This window comes from Melozone crissalis, unplaced genomic scaffold (genome assembly GCF_028551555.1).
Source record: "Melozone crissalis strain CALT ecotype California unplaced genomic scaffold, PUWL_Pcris_2 ptg000170l_1, whole genome shotgun sequence".
NCBI lineage: Eukaryota > Metazoa > Chordata > Aves > Passeriformes > Passerellidae > Melozone > Melozone crissalis.
Window position 1 is genome coordinate 9,296 of NW_026535938.1, and position 27,911 is coordinate 37,206.

Here is a 27,911-nt window from a genome sequence, read left to right on the forward strand (position 1 = left end):
TCAGGCCTCGGAGGCCGCCTGGGGTTTCAGCTGCGCCTTCTCCATGGCGGTGCCGTAGGGCCCCGAGCGCTTGAAGAACCCCAGCTGGGGGGACACGGGGGGACAGGGGGGGACAGGGGGGGACAGGGGGGGTCAGGGGGACCCCGAAACGCCCCCGGGACCCCCCAGTGCCACCCCGTGTCCCTGTGTCCACCCTGAGTGTCCCCTGGGCTCACTGTGTCCCCTGTGTCCCCCCAAAAGCCCCCAGTGTGTCCCCAGTGCCCCCAGTGTCCCCAATGCCCCCAGTGTCCCTCAGTGTCCCCAGTGTCCCTCAGTGTCCCCAATGCCCCCAGTGTCCCCAGTGTCCCTCAGTGTCCCTCAGTGTCCCCAATGTCCCCCGTGTCCCCAGTGTCCCCAGTGTCCCCAGTGTCCCTCAGTGTCCCCAATGCCCCCAGTGTCCCCAGTGTCCCCAGTGTCCCTCAGTGTCCCCAATGCCCCCAGTGTCCCCAGTGTCCCTCAGTGTCCCCAGTGTCCCCAATGCCCCCAGTGTCCCCAGTGTCCCCAGTGTCCCTCAGTGTCCCCAATGTCCCCAGTGCCCCCAGTGTCCCTCAGTGTCCCCAGTGTCCCCAGTGTCCCCCAGTGCCCCCCAGCCCCCCAAGCTCCTCATCCCCACCTTGCAGAAGCCCCCAGACCCCTTTGACCCCCTCAAATCCCCCCAGGCCCCCTTGTAGAGACTCCCCAGACCCCCCAAATCCCCCCAGATCCCCCCCGGACCCTCCAACCCCACCTTGCAGAGCCCCCCCAGATCCCCTCCGGAGCCCCCAAATCCCCCCAGACCCCCCAAGCCCCCCCTTGTAGAGCCCCCCCAGCCCCCTGTGACCCCCCAAATGCCCCCAGCCCCCCCTTGTAGAGCCCCCCCAGCCCCCTCTGACCCCCCAAATGCCCCCAGCCCCCCCTTTTCGAGCCCCCCCCGACCCCTTTGACCCCTCCAGCCCCCCCCAAATCCCCCCAGAGCCCCCCCAAATCCCCCCCAGTTGCCCCCAGCCCCACTTTGTAGAGCCCTCCCAGACCCCCCCAGCCCCCTGCGACCCCCCCAGACCCCCCAAATCCCCCCAGCTGCCCCCAGCCCCACCTTGTAGAGGCCGTAGCAGAGGAGGCCGAGCAGGAGCAGCCCCAGGAGCACGGCCAGGACCACCGCCCACACCGGGACCCCCCCCGCCCGCCTCGGGCCGGGCCCGCGACAGCGCCGTCACCACCTGGGGACAGGGACAGTGTCACCCACAGTGTCACACAGTGCCACCCTGTGTCACCCACAGTGTCACCCACAGTGTCACCCTGTGTCACACAGTGCCACCCACAGTGTCACACAGTGCCACCGCCCACACCGGGACCCCCCCGCCCGCCTCGGGCCGGGACCGTGACAGCGCCGTCACCTCCTGCCACCCCAGACCTCAGCGTCACCCACGGTGTCACCCCAAACAGCCCCGTCCCCTCCATGTCCCCCCACAATGTCCCCAATGTCCCCTCAGTGTCACCTGCAGCCGGTGCTGGGGGTGGCTGTCCGGCCGCACTCTGTACGGCAGCTGTGACACCCCCAGTGTCCCCAATGTCCCCAATGTCCCCAATGTCCCCAGTGTCCCCAATGTCCCCTCAGTGTCCCCAGTGTCCCCAATGTCCCCAATGTCCCCAGTGTCCCCAATGTCCCCCCATGTCCCCCCATGTCCCCAGTGTCCCCAATGTCCCCAATGTCCCCAGTGTCCCCAATGTCCCCAATGTCCCCCCATGTCCCCAGTGTCCCCAGTGTCCCCAGTGTCCCCAGTGTCCCCAATGTCCCCCCATGTCCCCAGTGTCCCCAGTGTCACCTGCAGCCGGTGCCGGGGGTGGCTGTCCGGCCGCACTCTGTAGGGCAGCTGTGACACCCCCAGTGTCCCCAATGTCCCCATGTCCCCTCAGTGTCCCCAATGTCCCCAGTGTCCCCAGTGTCCCCAGTGTCCCCAATGTCCCCCCATGTCCCCAGTGTCCCCAGTGTCACCTGCAGCCGGTGCCGGGGGTGGCTGTCCGGCCGCACTCTGTACGGCAGCTGCAGCACGCGGAACTCGGCGTCACAGCGCAGGGACAGCGGCCACAGCTCCCGCTGGGACAGGGACAGTGTCGGTGTCACGGGGACACACAGGGGACAGTGTCAGTTCACGGGGACACACAGGGACACACAGGGGACAGTGTCGGTGTCACGGGGACACACACAGGGACAGTGTCAGTTCACGGGGACACACAGGGACACACAGGGGACAGTGTCGGTGTCACGGGGACACACAGGGACACACAGGGACAGTGTCGGTGTCACGGGGACACACACGGGGACAGTGTCAGTTCACGGGGACACACAGGGACACACAGGGGACAGTGTCGGTGTCACGGGGACACACAGGGACACACAGGGACACACAGGGACACACAGGGACACACAGGGGACAGTGTCAGTTCACGGGGACACACAGGGACACACAGGGACACACAGGGGACACACAGGGGACACACAGGGACACAGGGGACAGTGTCAGGGACACAGGGACACACAGGGACACACAGGGGACAGTGTCGGTGTCACGGGGACACACAGGGACACACAGGGGACAGTGTCGGTGTCATGGGGACACACACGGGGACAGTGTCAGTGTCACGGGGACACACAGGGGACATGGGGGGACACACAGGGACACACAGGGGACACACAGGGACACACAGGGGACAGTGTCAGTGTCACAGGGACACACAGGGGACACAGGGGGACACACAGGGGACAGTGTCAACGTCACAGGGACACACAGGGACACAGGGACACACACGGGGACACAGGGGACACGGGGCACAGTGTCACAGGGACACACAGAGACAGTGTCAGTGTCACGGGGACACACAGCGGACACAGGGGACAGTGTCAGTGCCACCGGCACATGTGGGGACATCCCCCAGTGTCAATGGGGCACACAGGGTTCACCCAAGGGTTGCTCCAGGGGAATCTTGGGGGGTCCTGGGCTGTTTTGGGGTCCCAAGGCCGCTTTCGGGTCCCCAGGGGGGTCCCGGGGGTGTCCCAGGGTGTTTTGGGGTCCTGGGGCTGTTTTGGGGTCTCGGGGGGGTTTTGGGGTCCCGGGGCTGTTTTGGGGTCTGGGGGGGGTTTTGGGGTCCCGGGGCTGTTTTGGGGTCCCGGGGGGGGTTTTGGGGTCCCGGGGCTGTTTTGGGGTCCCGGGGCTGTTTTGGGGTCTCGGGGGGGTTTTGGGGTCCCGGGGCTGTTTTGGGGTCTGGGGGGGGTTTTGGGGTCCCGGGGGGGTTTGGGGTCCCGGGGGGGTTTGGGGTCTCACCTGTCGCGGGGGGGGGCTCCTGATGCGGAAGCCCAGGCGCAGGGTCACGCGCTGCTGCCGCTGCAGCGCCCCCGAGGGGCAGCGCAGCCGGAAACACTCGGCCTCGGGACACGCCTGGGGCCGGGACACGCGCGGGGTCACCGCGGGGTCACCGCGGGGCACCATGGGCCACCACGGCCACCCCCGGGGTCACCATGGGCCACCACGGGCCACCATGAGCCACCATGGGCCACCATGGGCCACCATGGCCACCCCCAGAGTCACCATGGGCCACCATGGGCCACCACGGCCACCCCCGGGGTCACCATGGCCACCCCCAGAGTCACCATGGGCCACCATGGGCCACCACGGCCACCCTCGGGGTCACCATGGCCACCCCCAGGGTCACCGCAGGTCACCACGGGTCACCATGGGCCACCCTCGGGGTCACCATGGCCACCCCCGGGGTCACCATGGCCACCCCCAGAGTCACCATGGGCCACCATGGGCCACCACGGGGCACCATGAGCCACCATGGGCCACCATGGGCCACCACGGGTCACCACGGCCACCCCCGGGGTCACCAGGGCCACCCCCAGAGTCACCACGGGCCACCATGGCCACTCCCGGGGTCACCGTGGGGTCACCATGGGACACCACGGGTCACCATTGGTCACCTCCGGTCACCCCCCAAGCCACCCCCATGTCACCACGGGTCACCCCCCAGTCACCCCCAGGTCATCCCTGGTCACTGCTGGTCATCTCCTGTCACCCCTGGTCACCCTCAATCGCCACTGGCCGCTCTTGGGTCATCCCTGGGTCACCCCTGGTCACCCTTGGTCACCATTGGTCACTCCTGGGTCATCCCTGGGTCACCCCCTGGGTCACCACTGGTCACTCTTGGTCACTCTTGGTCACTCTGGTCACCCCCCCCACCACCCCCCGGTGTCACCGCAGCGCCCCCGCCCTGGGGACACTCGGGACAGTCCCGTGCGTGTGGCAGGGACAAGGGGACGGTGACACTCACCAGGCTGTCCCCAGTGTCCCCACTGTCCCCTGACTGTCGGGACAGTCCCGTGCGTGTGGCAGGGACAAGGGCACGGTGACACTCACCAGGCTGTCCCCAGTGTCCCCACTGTCCCCGGTGTCCCGGCGCTGCAGCACGTGGGGACCCGGGCCCTGCTCCCGCTCCTGCAATGGGGACAGGGGACAGTGCTGGGGACAGGGCTGGGGACATGGGGACAGCGCTGGGGACACAGGGACAGGGCTGGGGACACGGCTGGGGACAGCCCTGTGCCAGCCACCCCCGACACCTCCCGATGTCCCCAGTGCCACCAGTGTCCTCTATGTCCCAAACGTCCCCAGTGCCACCAGTGTCCCCAGTGTTCCCAGTGTCCCCAGTGCCCCCAAGTCTCCCCAATGTCCCCATTGTCCCCACCGTCCCTCGTGTCCCCATTGTCCCCATTACCCCCATTACCCCCATTGTCCCCCCTGTCCTCAATGTCCCCGCTGTCCCCAGTGTCCCCATTATCCCCAATGTCCCCATTGCCCCCAATGTCCCCCGTGTCCCCAATGTCCCCCCGGTTCCTCCTTGTCCCCATTGTCCCCATTATCCCCGTTGCCCTCCCTGTTCCCGTTGTCCCCATTACCCCCACTGTCCCCAATGCCCCTGTTGTCCCCGTTGCCCCCACTGTCCCCCCTGTCCCCCTGTCCCCATTGCCCCCATTGTCCCCGCTGTTCCCATTGCCCCCATTGTCCCCGCTGTCCCCAATGTCCCCATTACCCCCCCGTCCCCAATGTCCCCCCTGTCCCCACTGCCCCCAATGTCCCCCCTGTCCCCATTGCCCCCATTGTCCCTGCTGTCCCCATTGTCCCCGCTGTCCCCATTATCCCCATTGTCCCCACTGTCCCCGTTGCCCCCACTGTCCCCCCGTTGTCCCCGCTGTCCCCACCAGCCCCAGGGGGTCGCTGCCGTGGCTGGCCGTGCAGTTGTGCAGCCCCTCGTGGCCGGTGACGTAGAGCAGGGGGTGGCCGCGGTGGCCCAGGGGACAGCTGAGCTCCAGCGTGCCCTGGCTGATGGCGCCGGGACCCTCGTTCACCACCTGGGGACACGGGGGGACACGGGGGGACACGGGGTCAGGACACGGGGACACGGGGGGACACCCCCAGGGCAATGGGACCCTCGTTCACCACCTGGGGACACGGGGGGACACGGGGTCAGGACACGGGGGGACACCCACAGGGTGGGGACACGGGGGGACACGGGGTCAGGACATAGGGACACGGGGTCAGGGCATGGGGGGACACGGGGGGACACCCACAGGGTGGGGACACGGGAACATGGGGTCAGGGCATGGGGACATGGAGGGGACACGGGGTCAGGACATGGGGACACGGGGGGACACCCCCAGGGCAATGGGACCCTCGTTCACCACCTGGGGACACGGGGGGACATGGGGTCAGGACATGGGGACACGGGGTCAGGACATGGGGACATGGGGTCAGGACATGGGGACACGGGATGGGGACAAGGGGACCCCCAGGGCTCGGGGATGGGGGGACAGCCCCGATTTGGGGACATGGGAACCCCAGGGTTGGGGACATTGTGACCCCAGGATTGGGGACACAAAGACCCCCGGGGTTTGGGGACATTGTGACCCTCAGGTTTGGGGACACAGTGACCCCAGGTTGAGGACATTGTGACCCCTAGATTGAGGACACAGAGACCCCGGGTTTGGTGACATTGTGACCCCGGGTTGGGGACAGGTGTCCCGCGTGTCCCCATCCCAGGTTGGGGACATTGTGACCCTAGGGTTGGTGACATTGTGACGTGAGTTGGGGACAGGTGCCCCGCGTGTCCCCATCCCAGGGTTGGTGACATTGTGACCCCAGGGTTGGTGACATTGTGACCCGGGTTAGGGACACAGGTGTCCCACGTGTCCCCATCCCAGGGTTGGTGACATTGTGACCCGGGTTGGGGACAGCTGTCCCGCGTGTCCCCAGCCCGGGTTTGGGGACATTGTCACCCCGGGGTTGGGGACATTGTCACCCGCATGTCCCCACCTCGTAGACGTGCTCCACGGGTGGCCCCAGGTCCTGCAGCCGCTGGGGGGGGTCGGGTCCCCACCCCCCCTCGGGGATGGTGACAACGTCGGGCCGGGACACCCTGAGGGGACACCGGGGGGGACAGCGCTGTGTGTCACCTCCTGTCCCCTCCGTGTCCCCTCCGTGTCACCTCCATATCCCTTTCATGTCCCCTCCGTGCCCTGTTGTGTCCCCTGTGCGTCCCCTTGGTGTCACTCAGAGGCTCTGTCAGTGTCCCCATGTCCCCTGTTGATGTCCCCAGTGTCACTCACCCCAGCACAGACACCCTGGCTGTCCCTGTCAGTGTCCCCATGCTGTCCCCATTGTCCCCATTGTCCCCATTGTCACTCACCCCAGCACGGACACCCTGGCTGTCCCTGTCAGTGTCCCCATGCTGTCCCCATTGTCCCCATTGTCACTCACCCCAGCACGGACACCCTGGTTGCCCGGTGTCCCCATTGTCCCCAATGTCCCCAATGTCCCCATTGTCACTCACCCCAGCACGGACACGCTGGCTGTCCCTGTCAGTGTCCCCATGCTGTCCCCATTGTCCCCATTGTCCCCATTGTCACTCACCCCAGCACGGACACCCTGGTTGCCCGGTGTCCCCATTGTCCCCAATGTCCCCAATGTCCCCATTGTCACTCACCCCAGCACGGACACGCTGGCTGTCCCTGTCAGTGTCCCCAGGCTGTCCCCAATGTCCCCAATGTCCCCATCATTGTCACTCACCCCAGCACGGACACCCTCATTGCCCTGTCAGTGTCCCCATGTCCCCAGGCTGTCCCCAATGTCCCCATGTCCCCATCGCTGTCACTCACCCCAGCATGGACACCCTCATTGCCTGGTGGCCCCAGTGTCCCCTGGCTGTCCCCATTGTCCTCTGTGTGTCCCCATGCTGTCCCCAATGTCACTCACCCCAGCATGGACACCCTGGCTGTCCCTGTCAGTGTCCCCAGGCTGTCCCCATTGTCCCCAGTGTGTCCCCATGTCCCCATGCTGTCCCATCACTGTCACTCACCCCAGCATGGACACCCTGGTTGCCCTGTCAGTGTCCGCAGTGTCCCCATTGTCCCCAATGTCCCCATGCTGTCCCATCATTGTCACTCACCCCAGCACGGACACCCTCATTGCCTGGTGTCCCCAGTGTCCCCTGGCTGTCCCCAATGTCCCCAATGTCCCCTGGCTGTCCCCATTGTCCCCAGTGTGTCCCCATGTCCCCTGTTGGTGTCACTCACCCCAGCACGGACACCCTCGTTGCCTGGTGTCCCCATTGTCCCCTGGCTGTCCCCATTGTCCCCAATGTCCCCTGTTGGTGTCACTCACCCCAGCACGGACACTCTGGTCGCCGCCCTCACCGCCAGCGCCACGGGCACCACGGCGCTCTGCGAGTTGTTGGCGTTCTTGCTGCGGGGGGGGCAGGGGGGGTCACGGCCCGGAGCCCCCCAGGGACCCCCGACCCCCATTGGGGACCCCCGACCCCCATTGGGGACCCCCAGGGACCCCCGACCCCCATTGGGGACCCCCGACCCCCATTGGGGACCCCCAACCCCTTTAGGGACCCCCAACCCCTTTAGGGACACCCCCAGGGACCCCCGACCCCGATTTTGGGGTGCCCCCCCCGTGCCCCCATTTCGGGGCGCCCCCATTTCGGGGCGCCCCCATTTCGGGGTGCCCCCATTTCGGGGTGCCCTCATTTCGGGGTTCCCCCATTTCGGGGTTCCCTCATTTCGGGGCTCTCCCATTTCGGGGTTCCCCCATTTCAGGGCGCCCCCATTTCGGGGCTCTCCCATTTCGGGGTGCCCCCATTTCGGGGCGCCCCCATTTCGGGGTTCCCCCATTTTGGGGTTCCCTCATTTCGGGGCGCCCCCATTTCGGGGTTCCCCCCATTTCGGGGTTCCCTCATTTCGGGGTTCCCTCATTTCGGGGTTCCCCCATTTCGGGGTGCCCCCATTTCGGGGTTCCCCCATTTCGGGGTGCCCCCATTTCGGGGTTCCCTCATTTCGGGGCGCCCCCATTTCGGGGCGCCCCCATTTCGGGGCGCCCCCATTTCGGGGCGCCCCCAGCCCCACCTGCGGATCTGCAGCTCGAACCGGACGCTGCTGCTGTTGTCGCTCAGGTGGGGGAGGGTGAAGCGCAGCCCCCCCCAAATCTGTGGGTGGGGGTGGGGGGGGTCAGCCGGGACCCCCCCCCCCCCCAAACCCCCCAAAACCCCCGGAGCCCCCCCAAACCCCCCTAAAGCCCCCCAAAATCCCCCAAATCCCCTCAAGATCCACCCAGACTGCCCCGAACCCCCCAAATTCCCCCAAAACCCTCACAAATACCCCCCAAAACCCCCCAAAACCCCCTCCAGACCCCCCAGACCCCCACAAAACTCAAATCCCCCCCAAACCCCTCCAAGACTCCCCAAAACTCCCCAAAATCCCCCCAAAACCCCCCCAAAAACCCCTCCAGACCCCCCAAAACCGACCCAGACCCCTCCAGCCCCCCCCAAATCCCCCTCCAGACCCCCCAAGCTCCCCCCCAAAGCCTCCAGACCCCCCATAAAACCCCCTCCGAAGCCCCCAGACCCCCCTACAACCCTCCCAAAGCTCCCCAGACCTCCCCAAATCCCGCCAAACCCTCACAAACGCCCCCCCAAAAACCCCCCAAAAACCCCTCCAGACCCCCCAAAGACCGGCCCAGATCCCCCCAGCCCCCCAAAAAAAACCCCCAAAACCCCTCCAGACCCCCCAAATCCCCCTCCAGACACCCCCAGACCCCCCAAAGCCCCCAGACCACCCCTAAAACCCTCCCAAAGAGCCCCACCAAAGCCCCCCAGACCTCCCCCAATCCCGCCAAACCCTCACAAACGCCCCCCAAAAACCCCCCAAAAACCCCCCAAAAACCCATCCAGACCCCCCCAAAAACCCCCTCAGACCCCCCCAACCCCCCCCCAGCCCCCCCCCCCCGAAGCCCCCAGCCCCACTCACGCTGGCCCCCCGCCTTCATGGGGTTGCCCAGGTCGCAGACCAGGGGGCTCGAGCCGTTGCCCCCCCCCAGCTCGCAGCTCAGGGCCGAGAAATTCTGGGGAGGGGGACAGAGAGAAATGGGGGGGGGGGGGGGTCAGGGTTGGTGAGTGACCCCCCCTGGACCCCCAATTCACCCCCCCCCCCCCATATCCGGGAGCCCCCAGACCGCCCAAGCCCCCCCAAATGCCCTCCCCTCAATATCCATGGCCCCCTCCCCACCTTGAGGGTGCCCCCCAAGCCCCCAGCCCCAAATGCCTGCAGCCCCCTCCCCATCTCCAGTGTGCCCCCCAGCCCCTCCAAACCCCCTCAAACCCCCTCCAAACCCCCAGACCCAAATACTTGTGACCCCCTCCCCACCTTCAGAGTGCGCTCCCAGCCCCTCCAAACACCCCCCAAACCCCCTCAAACCCCTCCAAACCCCCAGACCCCAATACCAGCAGCCCCCTCCCCTTCTCCAGTGTGCCCCCCCCCCGGCCCCCCAGACCCCTTCCCCAGGCCCAGGATGCCCCCCCAAACCCCCTCCCCTAATTCCTGTGACCCTGTCCCTACCCCCATGCTGCCCCCCCAGTCCCTCTAAACCCCCTCAAACCCCCCCAAACTCCCACTCCCCAATACCTGCAGCCCCCTCCCCAGTCCCGAGGTGCCCCCCCAGCCCCTCCAAACCCCCCCCCAAACCCCCAGACCCCAATACCAGCAGCCCCCTCCCCTTCTCCAGTGTGCCCCCCCCAGTCCCTCTAAACCCCCTCAAACCCCCTCAAACCCCTCCAAACCCCCAGACCCCAATACCAGCAGCCCCTCCTTGGTGCCCCCCGGTGCCCCCCGGTGCCCCCCTCACCCCGTGCGGCCCGCAGCACCCCCGAGTAGAGCGCGCCCGGGGGCGGCCGCAGGTGCAGCTCGGCCTCGTAGGCGCCGCCCTCGCCCACGTTCCGCGCCAGGAACGTCACATTGAGGGGGTTCCTGTCCCCCAGGAACACGGCCCGGCGGTCCCTGGACATTGGGGACATCATTGGGGACATTGGGGACATCCTAAACCACCCCCAGGAACGTCACATTGAGCGGGTTCCTGTCCCCCAGGAACACGGCCCGGCGGTCCCTGGGGACATTGGGGACATTGGGGACATTGGGGACATTGGGGACATCACCAGGAACGTCACATTGAGCGGGTTCCTGTCCCCCAGGAACACGGCCCGGCGGTCCCTGGGGACATTGGGACATCATTGGGGACATTGGGGACATCACCAGGAACGTCACATTGAGGGGGTTCCTGTCCCCCAGGAACACGGCCCGGCGGTCCCTGGGACATTGGGGACATCATTGGGGACATTGGGGACATCCTAAACCACCCCCAGGAACGTCACATTGAGCGGGTTCCTGTCCCCCAGGAACACGGCCCGGCGGTCCCTGGACATGGGGACATCATTGGGGACATTGGGGACATCGGGGACATCACCAGGAACATCACATTGAGGGGGTTCCTGTCCCCCAGGAACACGGCCCGGCGGTCCCTGGGACATTGGGGACATTGGGGACATCATTGGGGACATTGGGGACATCCTAAACCACCCCCAGGAATGTCACATTGAGGGGGTTGCTGTCCCCCAGGAACATGGCCCGGCGGTCCCTGGGACATTGGGGACATCATTGGGGACATTGGGGACATTGGGGACATCACCAGGAACGTCACATTGAGGGGGTTCCTGTCCCCCAGGAACACGGCCCGGCGGTCCCTGGGGACATTGGGGACATTGGGGACATTGGGGACATCACTGGGGACATTGGGGACATCACCAGGAACGTCACATTGAGGGGGTTCCTGTCCCCCAGGAACACGGCCCGGCGGTCCCTGGGGACATTGGGGACATTGGGGACATCACTGGGGACATTGGGGACATCACCAGGAACGTCACATTGAGCGGGTTGCTGTCCCCCAGGAACACGACCCGGCGGTCCCTGGGACATTGGGACATCATTGGGGACATTGGGGACATCCTAAACCACCCCCAGGAACGTCACATTGAGGGGGTTGCTGTCCCCCAGGAACACGGCCCGGCGGTCCCTGGGACATTGGGGACATCATTGGGGACATTGGGGACATTGGGGACATCACCAGGAACGTCACATTGAGGGGGTTCCTGTCCCCCAGGAACACGGCCCGGCGGTCCCTGGGGACATTGGGGACATTGGGGACATCATTGGGGACATTGGGGACATCCTAAACCACCCCCAGGAATGTCACATTGAGGGGGTTGCTGTCCCCCAGGAACATGGCCCGGCGGTCCCTGGGGACATTGGGGACATTGGGGACATTGGGGACATCACTGGGGACATTGGGGACATCACCAGGAACGTCACATTGAGGGCGTTCCTGTCCCCCAGGAACACGGCCCGGCGGTCCCTGGGACATGGGGACATTGGGGACATTGGGGACATGGGGGACATTGGGGACATTGGAGACATTGGGGACATGGGGGACATTGGGGACATTGGGGACATGGGGGACATTGGAGACATTGGGGACATGGGGGACATTGGGGGACATTGGGGACATGGGGGACATTGCCAGGGACATTCACAGAAACCCCCAGGGCCAGCCTGGGCACAGCCACCCCTTCCTGGTCCCGCTGTGTCCCCCCCCAGTCCCCCCAGTGTCCCCCCCCGTGTCCCCGGTGTCCCCCTGTGTCCCCCCGTGTCCCCCGGTGTCCCCCGGTGTCCCCCTTACGCGCTGGCCTCGAGCTGCAGGTCGGGCACGCAGACATTGTCCTCACAGTCCAGCTGGATGTGGGCCTGGGGACACGGGGACCAGCGCGGGGACATCAGAGGGGACAGCATGGGGGACATCAGGGACAGCACGGGGACAGCACGGGACATCAGAGGGGCGATGGGACAGTGGGGACACGTGGGACATTGGGGTGATGGGAGACATGGGGGACACAGGGACACTGGGTGGCACAGGGTGACACAGGGGTGACAGAGGGTGACACACAGGTGACACAGGTGACACACAGGTGCCATACCTTGGCCTCGAGGTGCGTGCGCGTGGCCGGGGACAGCAGGGTGACACAGGGTGACACAGAGGTGACACAGGGTAACACACAGATGACACATAGGTGACATGGGTGACACAGGTGACACACAGGTGCCATACCTTGGCCTCGAGGCGCGTGCGCGTGGCCGGGGACAGCAGCGGGGACAGTGGGGTGACACAGGGACACAGGGTGACATAGGGGTGACACACAGATGACACACAGGGTGACACAGGTGACACACAGGGTGACACACAGTGACACAGGTGACATACAGGTGACACAGAGGTGACACAGGTGACACACAGGTGACACAGGTGACATACAGGTGACACAGAGGTGACACAGGGTGACACAGGTGACACAGGCGACACACAGGGTGACAGTGCCGTACCTTGGCCTCGAGGCGCGTGCGCGTGGCCGGGGACAGCAGCGGGGACAGCCCCGGCGGGGGAGGGGACACGGCCGGGTCCAGGGCCAGGCTCAGCGACACCGGATGGGCGACAGCTTGTCCCGGAACTCGGACTCGTTCTGGGGACATTGGGGACATGGGGACACCATGGGGACAGCTTGTCCCGGAACTCGGACTCGTTCTGGGGACATCGGGGACATGGGGACACCATGGGGACAGCTTGTCCCGGAACTCGGACTCGTTCTGGGGACATTGGGGACACCATGGGGACACCATGGGGACAGCTTGTCCCGGAACTCGGACTCGTTCTGGGGACATTGGGGACACCATGGGGACACCATGGGGACAGCTTGTCCCGGAACTCGGACTCGTTCTGGGACATTGGGGACATGGGGACACCATGGGGACAGCTTGTCCCAGAACTCGGACTCGTTCTGGGGACATTGGGGACATGGGGACACCATGGGGACAGCTTGTCCCGGAACTCGGACTCGTTCTGGGGACATTGGGGACATGGGGACACCATGGGGACAGCTTGTCCCGGAACTCGGACTCGTTCTGGGGACATTGGGGACACCATGGGGACACCATGGGGACAGCTTGTCCCGGAACTCGGACTCGTTCTGGGGACATTGGGGACACCATGGGGACACCATGGGGACACCATGGGGACATTGGGGACAGCTTGTCCCGGAACTCGGACTCGTTCTGGGGACATTGGGGACATGGGGACATCGGGGGGGACACGGGGGGACAGGGAGGTGACATGAGGGGTCCCGGGGCTGTTTTGGGATATTTTGGGGCAGTTTTGGGGCAGTTTTGGGGGCAGTTTTGGGGCAGGTTTTGGGCTATTTTTGGGCAGTTTTCGGGGCAGTTTTGTGGCAGTTTTTGGGGCAGTTTTCGGGGCAGTTTTGGGGCAGTTTTGGGGTATTTTTGGGCTATTTTTGGGCAGTTTTTGGGGTATTTTTGGGGCAGGTTTTGGGGCAGTTTTGGGGCAGGTTTTGGGCTATTTTTGGGCAGTTTTCGGGGCAGTTTTGGGGTATTTTGGGGCAGTTTTGGGGCAGGTTTTGGGCTATTTTTGGGCAGTTTTCGGGGCAGTTTTGTGGCAGTTTTTGGGGCAGTTTTGGGGCAGGTTTTGGGCTATTTTTGGGCAGGTTTCGGGCAGTTTTGGGGTATTTTGGGGCAGTTTTGGGGCAGGTTTTGGGGTATTTTTTGGCAGTTTTTGGGCAGTTTTGGGGCTATTTTTGGGCAGTTTTTGGGGTATTTTTGGGGCAGTTTTTGGGGCAGTTTTGGGGCAGGTTTTGGGCTGTTTTGGGGCAGTTTTTGTGCAGTTTTTGCGCAGCTTTGGGGGTGTCGGGGCCCCCCTTACCCTGAGGAACACGGGCAGCGTGCGGCAGCGCGGGCTCCCCCCGTTGGGCACCTCCAGGCTCAGGTTCCGCGTGGGGAGGGGGGCGCCCCCCCCGCGCCCCCCCCCAGGAACAGCGCCCGCCGCGCCCCCCCCGGCCGGGCCCCGTCCACGCTCAGCTCCAGCGCCAGCCCTGGGGACAGCGAGGGGACACCGTGGGGACACCGTGGGGACACCGTGGGACACAATGGGGACACAATGGGGACACGGCGGGGACAGCCCCAGTATCCCCGTCCTGTCCCCATGGCTGCTGTGCCACCCTTGGGGACATGGGGACACAATGGGGACACGGCGGGGACAGCCCCAGTGTCCCCGTCCTGTCCCCACGGCTGCAGTGCCACCCTTGGGGAACACCGCGGGGACACAGGGACACGACCACCGGGGTGTCCCCTGGGGTGTCCCCATTTGTCCCCTCCATTGATGCCCGTGATGTCCCCTTTGTTCCCTCCATGTCCCCTGTCCCCCCACCATTGTCCCTCCTTTGTCCCCCCCAGGCGTCCCCTCCCCTGTCCCCTCCTGTCCCCCCCCAGTGTCCCCATGTCCCCTCACCGATGGGCCCGGGCAGGTGACGTCCGGAGGCGTTGAGGCAGAAGGTGACATTGATGCTGGGAGGGGACACACAGGGGTGGCAACCGTGTGTCCCCTCAGTGTCCCCTCAGTGTCCCCCTCCCGGACACCCAATGACCCCGCAGTGTCCCCAGTTCCCCCCGCAGTGTCCCCAACGCCCTCTCCCCGAGACCCTGGGAACCCCCAGTGTCCCCCTCCCAGTGTCCCCTCCCGGTGTCCCCCATGTCCTCTCCACTGTCCCCACCCTGTCCCCTGCTGTCCTCGCAGTGTCCCCACAGTGTCCCCACCCTGTTCCTGCTGTCCTCCTGCTGTCCCCACTGTCCCTACAGTGTCCTCCATTGTCCCTCTGCCCTGTCCTTGCCCTGTCCCCTCTCTGTCCCCTTGCTGGTCCCTGCAGTGTCCCCCTCCTTGTCCCCTCTCTGTCTCCTCCTTGTCCCCTTTCTGTCCCCTGCCTGTCCCCTCTCTGTCCCCCTGTTGTCCCCTCCCTGTCCCCATCCCTGTCCCCTCTTTGTCTCCCTGCTGTCCCAGTAGTGTCCCCTTGCTGTCCCCTCGCTGTCCCCATCGCTGTCCCCCTGTCACCCACCAGGACACGTGGTGGCCGCTGGCCAGGGCGCAGCCGCGCTCCTCGGGGTTGAACATGGAGGGGACGATGGCCAGGGTGGCGCTGGCGTGGACAATGGGGCGGCCCTGGGGTGACAATGGTGACAATGGTGACATTGGGGACAATGGGGACAATGGGGACATTGGGGACAATGGGGACAATGGGGGCATTTGGGACAATGGGGACATTGGGGACATTGGGGACAATGGGGACAATGGGACACTCACCTGTAAACCACGGCCGTGTCCGCCCCGAAGGCGCCAACCAGGAGATCTGTGGGGACAGGGGGGTCACCGGGGGGACACGGGGACACAGGGGGGACACTGGGGGACAGGGGGGTCACTGAGTGGGACACGGGGACACAGGGGGGGACACTGGGGGGCAGGGGGACATTGGGGGGACATGGGGACAGGGACGGGGACCAGGGGGGTCACTGAGAATGGGGACAGGGCCAAGGGGGAGTGACACAGGGGATGACAGAAGGTTACAGGGATGACACACAGGTGACACAGAGGTGACACAAGGGTGACACAGCGGTGACACAGGGGGTGACAGGGGTGACACAGGGATGACACAGGGGGTGACAGCGGTGACACAGCGGTGACACAGGGGGTGACACAGGGGTGACACAGGGATGACACAGGGGGTGACAGGGGTGACACAGCGGTGACACAGGGGGTGACACAGGGGTGACACAGGGATGACACAGGGGGTGACAGCGGTGACACAGCGGTGACACAGCCGCGTCCCGTCCCTCACCCGGGTACCCGTTGCCGTCCAGGTCGCTGTCCCCGCGCAGCGCGGGCCCCGAAGAAGTCGGGCTGGCCCCGGGGCGCCCCGTCCGCCGCCCCGCAGCACCGCGCGGGCCGGGGCCGCAGCCCCGCGCCCCCCCCCGGAAGATGAACACGAGCCCCCGGCGCCCCTCGGCCCCCAGCGGGGCCCCCACGGCCACGTCTGCAAATGGGGAGGGGGGGGGTCAGCGGGGGGAGCACCCCCAAAACAGCCCCGGGACCCCATAGACCCCCATAACCCTCCCGGAACCCCATAGATCCCCATAACAACCCCCGGAACCCCATAGACCCCCATAACCCCCCCCCGGAACCCCAAAGACCCCCATAACAACCCTGGAACCCCAAAGACCCCCATAACCCCCCCCGGAACCCCAAAGACCCCCATAACCCCCCCCGGAACCCAAAGACACCCCCATAACAATCCCCGGAACCCCAAAGACCCCCATAAACCCCCCCCGGAACCCCAAAGACCCCCATACCCCCCCCGGAACCCCAAAGACACCCATAACAACCCCCGGAACCCCATAGACCCCCACAACCCCTCCCGGAACCCCATAGACCCCCATAACAACCCCCGGAACCCCAAAGACCCCCATAACAACCCCCGGAACCCCATAGACCCCCACAACCCCTCCCGGAACCCCATAGACCCCCATAACAACCCCCGGAACCCCATAGACCCCCATAACCCTCCCCCCCCCATGGCCCCCCATAAATTGCCTTATACCCCCCCCCATAAACCCCCCAAGTAACCCCTCCATAAACCCCCCAAAACCCCCCATGCTCCCCCATAAATTCCCTTATGCCCCCCCATAAACCCCCTGTAAATCCCCCCAGTTTCCCCCCATAAGCCCCCCAATAACCTCCCACTAAACCCCCCATAATCCCCCCCTAATTCCCTGTTTCCCCCCCTTTTGTCCACCGGTACCGTTGTATCCGTCCCGGTCCAGGCCCCTCCCGGTCCCGTTTTGCCCCCCGGTACATTGTCCCCCCGGTCCCTCGGTACCATTGTAGCCCCCCCCAGTTCCGGTACGTTGTATCCGTCCCGGTCCAGGTCTCCCCCGCATTCCCATTCCCACCCCCGGTACCCCCCCCCCCCCCCCCCCGGTCCCGGTACCGTTGTATCCGTCCCGGTCCGTTCCCCCCCCGGTACCATTGTGCCCCCCCCCGGTCCCGGTACCGTTGTATCCATCCCGGTCCAGGTCCCGTTCCCCCCCCCCGGTACCATTGTAGCCCCCCCCGGTGCCGGTACCGTTGTAGTCCGTCCCGGTCCCGTTATCCCCCCCCGGTACCATTGTCCCCCCGGTGCCGGTACCGTTCCCCCCCCCCCCCCCCGGTGCCGGTACCGTTGTATCCGTCCCGGTCCCGTTCTCCCCCCCGGTACCGTTCCCCCCCCCCCCCCCCCCAGTGCCGGTACCGTTGTATCCATCCCGGTCCCGTTCCCCCCCCGGTACCGTTCCCCCCCCCCCCCCGGTGCCGGTACCGTTGTATCCGTCCCGGTCCCGTTATCCCCCCCCCGGTACCATTGTCCCCCCCGGTGCCGGTACCGTTCCCCCCCCCCCCCCCGGTGCCGGTACCGTTGTATCCATCCCGGTCCCCGTTCCCTCCCCGGTACCGTTCCCCCCCCCCCCCCGGTGCCGGTACCGTTGTATCCGTCCCGGTCCAGGTCGCCGAGCGCGCGATGGCGCTGCCGAACCGCCCGAACTCGTGCGTGCCCGTGAGGGCGGCGGGGGCGGCGGGCGGGGCCCCCCCCCGCTGCAGGTACAGGTACACGCGGCCCAGCTCCCGCGCCCCCCCCGCGGCGCCGTTGGTACGGGCCATGAACAGCGGGGCCCCCACCAGCAGGTCCGTGAGCCTGGGGGGGCGCACGGTGAATTGGGGGGGGCACGCAGTGAGTTTGGGGGGCACACGGTGAGTTTGGGGGGGCACACGGTGAATTTGGGGGGGCACACCAGTGAATTTGGGGGGGCACACAGTGAGTTTGGGGGGGCACACGGTGAATTTGGGGGGTACTGAGCCATTGGGGGGGCACACAGTGAATTTGGGGGGGCACACAGTGAATTTGGGGGGGTACTGAGCCATTGGGGGGGCACAAAGTGAATTTGGGGGGCTACTGAGCCATTGGGGGGGCATAGAGTGAATTTGGGGGGGGCACAGAGTGAATTTGGGGGCTCACTGAGCCATTGGGGGGGCACAGGGTGAGATGGGGGGGCACTGAGCCATTTGGGGGGGGTCACTGAGCCATTTGGGGGGGGCACACAGTGAGTTTGGGGGTCACTGAGCCATTTGGGGGACACCCGGGGGGGGGGGCTCTGAGTGACTTTTGGGGGTGAGGGAGGGGGCACAGAGCAATTTTGGGGGGCACCATTTGAGGCATTTGAGGGGTCCCAGGGGTGTCCCGGGTGTCTCGGGGGTGTCCCGGGGGTCTCGGGGGGTTTCAGGGGTCTCAGGGGTATCCCGGGGGGTCCCGGGGGTCTCGGGGGGTCTCAGGGGTGTCCCGGGGGGTCCCGGGGGTCTCGGGGGGTCCCGGGGGTCTCGGGGGGTTTCAGGGGTCTCAGGGGTATCCCGGGGGGTCCCGGGGGTCTCGGGGGGTCTCAGGGGTGTCCCGGGGGGTCCCGGGGGTCTCGGGGGTCCCGGGGGTCCCTCACCCGTCGTTGTTGACGTCGGTGGCGGCCACGGCGTAGCCAAAGTACGAGGCCATCTGGGGGGGGGGGGGGAGGGGACAAAACGGGGTGAGGGGGGGGCCATAACGATCCCCCCCCCCCCCCCCCAAATTCCGTGTGTCCCCCCCACCCCTCCATGGGGACCCCACACCCCATTTTAGAGCCCCCCCCCCCCCCCCCATTTGAGACCCCCTTTTCGCCTCCCTGGTGTCCCCCCCTCCCCACCTCGGGTCCCTTTTGGGTCCCCCCAAATCCCCCCAGAATCCCCCCAAGACCCCTTCAGGACCCCCAAAACCCCCCCAGGGCCCCCCCCAGGTCCCTCCAGGACCACCCAGAGCCCCCCAAGACACCCCCAGGACCCCCCAAGACCCCCAAATTCCCCCAGACCCCCCGTCCTCACCTGCTCCCCCGAGAAGTTGTACAGGGACTTCATGTTGGTGCCATTGAGGATGGTGACCTGGGGACACCGAGGGGACACCGAGGGGACACTGAGCCAGCGGGGGGGGGGACACGGGCACCGTGACCCCCCCGGTGTCCCCCCATGTCCCCTTTGTGTCCCCTTTGTGTCCCCAATGTTCCGAATGTACCAGGATGGAGCCGTTGTGTCCCCCCCCATGTCCCTCTTTGTGACCCCTTTGTGTCCCCAGTGTCCCCACATTGTCCCCCTTTGTGTCCCCAATGTCCCCTTTGTGTCCCCCCCCAGTGCTCCCCAGTGTCCCCTTTGTGCCCCCCATGTCCCCCCGTTTGAGTCCCCTTTGTGTCCCCAATGTCCCCTTTATGTCCCCTTTATGTCCCCCACATTGTCCCCTTTGTGTCCCCCCCAGTGTCCCCTTTGTGTCCCCCTCTTTGTGCCCTCTATGTCCCCCAATTTGAGTCCCCTTTGTGTCCCCCCCAGTGTCCCCTTTGTGTCCCCCCCAGTGTCCCCCACATTGTCCCCTTTGTGTCCCCCCTGGTGTCCCCTGTGTGCCCCCCCCTTTGTGCCCCTCATGTCCCCTCTGTGTCCCCTCCATGTCCCCAGTGTCCCCTTTGTGTCCCCTTTGTGTCCCCCCCTGTGTCCCCCCCATGTCCCCTCTGTGTCCCCTCCATGTCCCCAGTGTCCCCTTTGTGTCCCCTTTGTGTCCCCCCCTGTGTCCCCCCCATGTCCCCTCTGTGTCCCCTCCATGTCCCCAGTGTCCCCTTTGTGTCCCCTTTGTGTCCCCCCCCCCGTGTCCCCTCTTACGTAGCCGTAGGTGAGGTTGCCCTTGGGGACACCGGGCCACAAAGTCTGTGGGGACAAAGAAGGGACCAAGGGACGCGCTCAGGTGTGGCCGGAGGGACACAATGGCCGTGCCACCCTCGCGCGCCACCCGCTGTCACCCACCTTGCGTGGTGTCACCGCTGAACTCCCCGACTGTCACCGAGTAACCTGGGGGGGGGAGAGAGAGAGAGTGTCACCTGCGTGTCACCTGCGTGTCACCTGTGTGTCACCTGCGTGTCACCCATGTATGTAGCTGTCCCCATGTCACCCATGTGTCCCCAAGTGTCACTCATGTGGCTGTCTCCATGTCTCCCATATAGCTGTCCCCTTGTCCCCAATGTCCCCAAGTGTCACCCATGTAGCTGTCGTCGTGGCTGGGCTGCGCCTGCTGCGTCTGGAGCCACTCCCATGTCCCTGTGTCCCCATGCCCCCCATGTCCCCAAGCTGTCCCCATGCCCCCCAGGTGTCCCCAATGTCCCCAAGTGTCACCCATGTAGCTGTTGTCGTGGCTGGGCTCTGCCTGGTGCATCTGGAGCTGTCCCTGTGTCTCTGTGTCCCCATGTCCCCCATGCCCCCCAGTGTCCCCAATGTCCCCAATGTCCCCAGCTGTCACCCATGTAGCTGTCGTCGTGGCTGGGCTGCGCCTGCCGTGTCTGGAGCCGTCTGTGTGTCCCTGTGTCCCCATGTCCAGAGTGTCCCCATGCCCCGCAGGTGTCCCCAGTGTCCCTAGTGTCCCCAATGTCCCCACGTCCCCAGCTGTCACCCATGTAGCTGTCCCCATGTCCCCCATGTGTCCCCAGCTGTCACCCATGTAGCTGTCCCCATGCCCCCCAGTGTCCCCAATGTCCCCAATGTGTCCCCATGTCACCCATGTAGCTGTCGTCGTGGCTGGGCTGCGCCTGCCGCGTCTGGAGCCATTCCCATGTCCCTGTGTCCCCATGTCCCCAAGCTGTCCCCTGTGTCCCCCATGTCCCCCAGGTGTCCCCAATGTCCCCATGTCACCCATGTAGCTGTCCCCATGTCCCCAATGTCCCCATGTCACCCATGTAGCTGTCGTCGTGGCTGGCTGCGCCTGCCGCGTCTGGAGCTGTCCCGGCACCTCCTGGATCAGGTACTCGGGGAAGTTCCCGGCCGTGATCTGCTCCTGGGTGGCCGACATCACCTGCCCTGGGGACAGGGGACACCTCAGCACCCTTGGGGACACTGGGGACACTGTCCGGGGACACCTCACACCGACATCACCTGCCCTGGGGACAGGGGACACCTCAGCACCCTTGGGGACACTGGGGACACTGGGGACACTGTCCGGGGACACCTCAGACATCACCTGCCCTGGGGACAGGGGACACCTCAGCACCCTTGGGGACACTGGGGACACTGGGGACACTGCCCAGGGACACCTCAGACATCACCTGCCCTGGGGACAGGGGGACACCTCAGCACCCTTGGGGACACTGGGGACACTGGGGACACTGCCCAGGGACACCTCAGACATCACCTGCCCTGGGGACAGGGGACACCTCAGCACCCTTGGGGACACTGGGGACACTGGGGACACTGCCCAGGGACACCTCAGACATCACCTGCCCTGGGGACAGGGGACACCTCAGCACCCTTGGGGACACTGGGGACACTGGGGACACTGGGGACACTGCCCAGGGACACCTCAGACATCACCTGCCTTGGGGACAGGGGACACCTCAGCACCCTTGGGGACACTGGGGACACTGCCTGGGGACACCTCACACCGACATCACCTGCCCTGGGACAGGGGGACACCCTCAGCACCCTTGGGGACACTGGGGACACTGGGGACACTGTCCGGGGACACCTCAGACATCACCTGCCCTGGGGACAGGGGACACCTCAGCACCCTTGGGGACACTGGGGACACTGGGGACACTGTCCGGGGACACCTCAGACATCACCTGCCCTGGGGACAGGGGACACCTCAGCACCCTTGGGGACACTGGGGACACTGCCCGGGGACAGCTCACACATCACCTGCCCTGGGGACAGGGGGACACCTCAGCACCCTTGGGGACAATGGGGACACTGGGGACACTGCCCAGGGACACCTCAGACATCACCTGCCCTGGGGACAGGGGACACCTCAGCACCCTTGGGGACACTGGGGACACTGGGGACACTGCCCAGGGACACCTCAGACATCACCTGCCCTGGGGACAGGGGACACCTCAGCACCCTTGGGGACACTGGGGACACTGCCTGGGGACACCTCACACCGACATCACCTGCCCTGGGGACAGGGGACACCTCAGCACCCTTGGGGACAATGGGGACACTGGGGACACTGGGGACACTGCCCAGGGACACCTCAGACATCACCTGCCCTGGGGACAGGGGACACCTCAGCACCGCCTGGTGGCCTTGGGGACACTGCCTGGGGACAGGGACACTGCCCAGGGACAGCTCACACATCAGCTGCTCCGGGGACAGGGACACCTCGGCACCTTTGGGGACAAGGGACAAGGACAACAGGGAGGGGACAGGGAGGGCAGGGGGGACACAATGGGGACACACAGGGACAGTGGGGGACAAGCAGAGGACAGGGGGACAGGTAGGGGACACGCAGGGGACACCCAGGGGACAATGGGGACACCCAGGGGACACCCAGGGGACACGCAGGGGACACCCAGGGGACAATGGGGACACCCAGGGGACACAATGGGGACACCCAGGGGACGGTGGGGACACCCAGGGGACAGGCCCGGGTGGGGCGGGGGTCTCACCTTGCCAGAAGAAGCTGCCGGGCCCCCCCAGGAGCACCCCGCCCGGTCTGCAGAGACAGCGGGACCCCCCCTCAGCGGGGCTGGACCCCCAAAAAACCCCCCGGGAACCCCCAAAAACCCCACAGGACCCCCCCTCAGCGGGGCTGGACCCCCCAAAACCCCCCCAAAACCCCCTAAAAACCCTCCAGAACCCCCCAAACTCCCCCCAGGACCTCCCTAAAAACCCCAACCTGAACCAGGACCCCCCAAAAACCCCCCAGAACCCTCAAAACACCCCCTAGGACCCCCCAAACTTCCCCCAGGACCTCCCTAAAAACCCCAACCTGAACCAGGACCCCCCAAACCCCCCAGAACTCCCCCAAAACCCCCAGAACCACCCCGAAACCCCCCCCAAAATCCCCCCCAGGACCCCCAAGCTCCCCCCAGGATCCCCCTAAAAACCCCAACCTGAACCAGGACCCCCCAAACCCCCCAGAAACCCCCCAAACCCTCAGAACTCCCCCAAAATCCCCCAGAACCCCTCAAAACACCCCTAGGACCTCCCAAACTCCCCCCAGGACCCCCCTAAATACCCCAACCTGAACCAGGACCCCCCCAAAACCCCCCAGGACCCCCCCTAAAAACCCCCCAGGACCCCCCCAAACCCCCCCTGAACCCCTCAAAACACCCCTAGGACCTCCCAAACTCCCCCCAGGACCCCCCTAAATACCCAAATGTGAACCAGGACCCCCCCAAAACCCCCCAGGACCCCCCTAAAAACCCCCCAGAACCCCCCCTAAAAACCCCCCAGGACCCCCCCAAACCCCCCCTGAACCCCTCAAAACACCCCTAGGACCTCCCAAACTCCCCCCAGGACCCCCCTAAATACCCAACCTGAACCAGGACCCCCCCAAAACCCCCCAGGACCCCCCAGTCCCACCTGTGTGAAGTCGGCGCTGAAGCCCCCCTGGCAATAGCCCTGCCCGGCCGCCGAGTTCAGGTCTGGGGGGACACGGGGGGCGTCAGGGGGTCCCGGGGGGGGTCTGGGGGTGCCACCCCCTCCCCAAAGACCAGGCAGGGCTTGGGGGAACCCGAGGGGTCTGGGGGACACAGAGCCCTGGGGGTTTTGGAGGGTTTTTTGGGGGGGGGTTTCGGGTGATTTTGGGGGTTTTGGGGCAGTTTTGGGGTCCCACCTGAGCAGCAGCGAGGACAGGGGGTCCCGGGGGGTTTGGGGGCTTTTTGGGGGGTCATTTTGGGGGTTTTTGGGTGGTTTTGGGGCTTTTTGGATGGTTTTGAGGTGTTTTGGGGTCCCACCTGAGCAGCAGAGAGGACAGGGGGTCCCGGGGGGGGGTTTTGGGGTGGTTTTGGGGGTTTAGGGGGTCCGGGGGTCCCACCTGAGCGGCAGGGATGACAGGGGGTTTGGGGGTGGTTTTGGGGTGTTTTGAGGTGTTTTGGGGTGTTTTTGGGATGGTTTTGGGGTGTTTTTGGAGTGTTTTTGGAGTGTTTTTTGGGTGTTTTGGGGCATTTTTGGGGTCCCACCTGAGCGGCAGGGATGACTGGGGGTTTTGGGTGTTTTTGGGGTGTTTTTGGGGGTGTTTTTGGGGTGTTTTTGGGGGGGGTTTGGGGAGTTTTTGGGGTGTTTTTTGGGTGTTTTGGGGCAGTTTTGGGGTCCCACCTGAGCGGCAGGGATGACTGGGGGTTTTGGGGTGTTTTTGGGGGTGTTTTGGGGGGTGTTTTGGGGCAGTTTTGGGGTCCCACCTGAGCGGCAGGGATGACAGGGGGTTTTGGGGTGTTTTTGGGGTGTTTTTGGGGTGTTTTTGGGGTGTTTTTTGGGTGTTTTTGGGCAGTTTTGGGGTCCCACCTGAGCGGCAGGGATGACTGGGGGTTTTGGGGTGTTTTTGGGGTGTTTTTGGGGTGTTTTTGGGGTGTTTTTGGGCAGTTTTGGGGTCCCACCTGAGCGGCAGGGATGACAGGGGGTTTTGGGGTGTTTTTGGGGTGTTTGTTGGGTGTTTTTGGGCAGTTTTGGGGTCCCACCTGAGCGGCAGGGATGACAGGGGGTTTGGGGGTGTTTTTGGGGTGTTTTTGGGGTGTTTTTTGGGTGTTTTGGGCAGTTTTGGGGTCCCACCTGAGCGGCAGGGCGCGTACTCCACGAACTTGGAGAAGTTGCCCAGGGACAGGAAGCAGGAGCCCACCGGCTCCCGCGCCCCCCCCTCCTCCTTGGGGGGGCTCCAGCTGTACAGGGGGGCGCACGCCTGGGGGGGGGGGCACCAAAGGGTCACCACACGGTGTGCCCCCGGCGTCCCCAGTGCTGTCCCCAATGTCCCCGTTACCAGGACGGAGCCATTATGGGCCCAGTGCCCCCCCAGTGTCCCCCCAATGTCCCCAGTGCTGTCCCCATAGCAGGATGGATCCATTGTGTCCCCCCCAGCGTCCCCAGTGTCCCCATACCAGGATGGAGCCATTGTGTCCTCAGTGTCCCCATGTTCCCAGTGTCTCCAATGTCCCCAGCGTCCCCATGGGTGTCCCCAGTGGTGTCCCCAATGCCCCCAGTGTCCCCATTGGTGTCCCCACTGTCTCCCCAAGGTACCAGGATGGAGCCGTTGTGTCCCCCCCAGTGTCCCCAATGTCCCCATTGTCCCCAGTGTCCCCATACCAGGATGGAGCCATTGTGGGCCCTCATGGTGGCCCCAATGTCCCCCCAATGTCCCCAATGTCCCCATACCAGGATGGAGCCGTTGTGTCCCCAATGGCCCCCATGCTCCCCATGCCCCCCATGTCCCCATGGTGTCCCCATACCAGGATGGAGCCATTGTGGGCCCTCACGGTGGCCCCAATGTCCCCCCAATGTCCCATACCAGGATGGAGCCATTGTGTCCCCCATGGCCCCCCCATGTCCCCAATGTCCCCATGGGTGTCCCCAATGTCCCCATACCAGGATGGAGCCGTGTGTCCCCAATGGCCCCCATGTCCCCAATGTCCCCATTGTCCCCAATGTACCAGGATGGATCCTTTGTGGGCCCTCACGGTGGCCCCCATGCCCCCCATGCCCCCCATGTCCCCAATGTCCCCAGTGTCCCCATTGGTGTCCCCAATGTACCAGGATGGAGCCGTTGTGTCCCCAATGTCCCCAATGTCCCCATACCAGGATGGAGCCGTTGTGTCCCCTATGGCCCCCATGCCCCCCATGCCCACCATGTCCCCAATGTCCCCCCCAGTGTCCCCAATGTCCCCATACCAGGATGGAGCCGTTGTGTCCCCTATGGCCCCCATGCCCCCCATGTCCCCAATGTCCCCCCCAGTGTCCTAATGTCCCCATACCAGGATGGAGCTGTTGTGTTCCCCCCATGCCCCCCATGCCCCCCATGCCCCCCTATGTCCCCAGTGTCCCCACTGGTGTCCCCATACCAGGATGGAGCCGTTGTGTCCCCCCCATGCCCCCCATGCCCCCCATGCCCCCCATGTCCCCAGTGTCCCCACTGGTGTCCCCATACCAGGATGGAGCCGTTGTGTCCCCCATGCCCCCCATGCCCCCCTATGTCCCCAGTGTCCCCCCCCCCGGTGTCCCCAGTGTCCCCATACCAGGATGGAGCCATTGTGTCCCCCCCATGCCCCCCATGTCCCCAGTGTCCCCAGTGTCCCCATACCAGGATGGAGCCGTTGTGTCCCCCCCATGCCCCCCATGCCCCCCACGCCCCCCCATGTCCCCAGTGTCCCCCCCGGTGTCCCCATACCAGGATGGAGCCATTGTGGGCCCTCACGGTGGCCCCGAACCACTGCAGGGATTTGAACTCCACGGGCTCGGCGCCGTCGCTGCTGTTGCCCCCAAAGTCGTGGGTGCGGGTCCCTGGGGGGGGCACGGGGCTCAGGGGACCCCCAGGGACCCCCCCGGCCACCCCCGCCCCCCCCGTGCCCCCAAGCCCCCCCTGGATCCCCCCCCCCCCATCCCCGGGTTGATCATTAATGGAGCCAAGGCCATCGGGGGGTGGGGACAGCGACAGGGGACAGTGACACGGTGACATGGTGACACGGTGACACCGAGCTGCCCTGGGGGGTCCTGGGGGTCTCTGGGTGCCACCGCTGTGGCTCTGTCCCCTCGGGGTGTCCCCAGCCCTGTCCCCACATGCTTGGGGGGTCTGGCTCCCCCCTTTTGTCCCCATTCCTGTCCCCCGGCCATGGCCTGGGACTGTCCCTGTTCCTGGAGGTTTGTCCCTGTCCCTGTCCCCATTCCTGGGGGTCCTGTCCCCATTCCTGGGGGTTTTTGACCCCATGGTGTCCCTGTCCCCGTTCCTGGGGGGATTTGTCCCTGTCCCCATTCCTGGGGGATTTGTCACTGTCCCTGTCCCTGGGGGTTTGTCCCCACAGTGTCCCTGTCCCCATTCCTGGGGGTCCTCTCCCCACCCCGTGTCCCTGTTCCTGAGGGTCCTGCTCCCCCCACATGTCCCCATTCCAGGTGTGTCCCCTTCTCGTCCCCATGTCCCCATGCCCCCCCATGTCCCCTCATGTCCCCCCATGTCCCCCGGTGTCCCCTCACCGATGTGGTCGAAGTCGATGGGGGCGCAGGCGCCGCCCTGGGGGGGCCAGGGGCAGTGGAACACGGCGCCCCCCTGGGTCACGTTGGGCTGGCTCGTGTTTGCCTTGGGGGCGCCCACCAGGACGCTGACACTGGGGGGACACGGGGGGGGACACGGGGGGGGGGTGGTGACACCGCGGGGACATCGCGCTTGTCACCCGCGGGGCACCGGGGGGGCGGCAAGGCCGTGCCTGGGCCCCCCTCGATGTTCGGGACCCCCCCCCAGATGTTCGGGTCCCCCCCAGATGTTCGGGTCCCTCCCCAGATGTTCGAGACCCCTCCAGATGTTCGGGACCCCCCCCCCAGATGTTCGGGTCGTCTCCCCCCGATGTTCGGGACCCCCCGAGCCCCCACCGAGCCCCCCGGGGGCAGCTCCCGGCTCCGGTTACAGGAAACGCTCCGGGCTCGGGGCAGGGGGGCCCCGGGACCCCCGGCGGGGCCGGCGCGGGGGGGACACGGGGAACACCGGGGGGACACCGGAGGGACACGGGGGGACAC

The 27,911-nt window shown here is 65.6% G+C and overlaps 1 protein-coding gene across 1 annotated transcript; it reads right to left on the reverse strand.

Annotated features, from left to right (window-relative positions):
• LOC128948891 (integrin alpha-5-like) lies at positions 1-27,563 on the reverse strand (the record flags this gene model as incomplete). Its single annotated transcript, XM_054293647.1, is given in 37 exon segments — positions 1-84; positions 1,112-1,198; positions 1,200-1,235; positions 2,012-2,113; positions 3,339-3,452; positions 4,431-4,508; positions 5,261-5,419; positions 6,381-6,483; positions 7,728-7,808; positions 8,474-8,558; positions 9,380-9,467; positions 10,248-10,273; positions 10,276-10,320; positions 10,323-10,399; positions 12,132-12,196; positions 12,830-12,930; positions 12,933-12,966; positions 14,217-14,291; positions 14,294-14,385; positions 14,802-14,857; positions 15,403-15,506; positions 15,644-15,693; positions 16,180-16,374; positions 17,856-17,891; positions 17,894-18,066; positions 18,860-18,912; positions 19,275-19,331; positions 20,094-20,126; positions 20,128-20,138; positions 20,235-20,279; positions 20,980-21,010; positions 21,184-21,278; positions 22,865-22,903; positions 23,777-23,845; positions 24,969-25,095; positions 26,575-26,687; positions 27,375-27,563. Coding segments are annotated over 37 exon segments (3,008 nt in total), but the record flags the coding sequence as incomplete, so codon positions are not given.
• Positions 27,564-27,911: the final 348 nt, after the last annotated feature.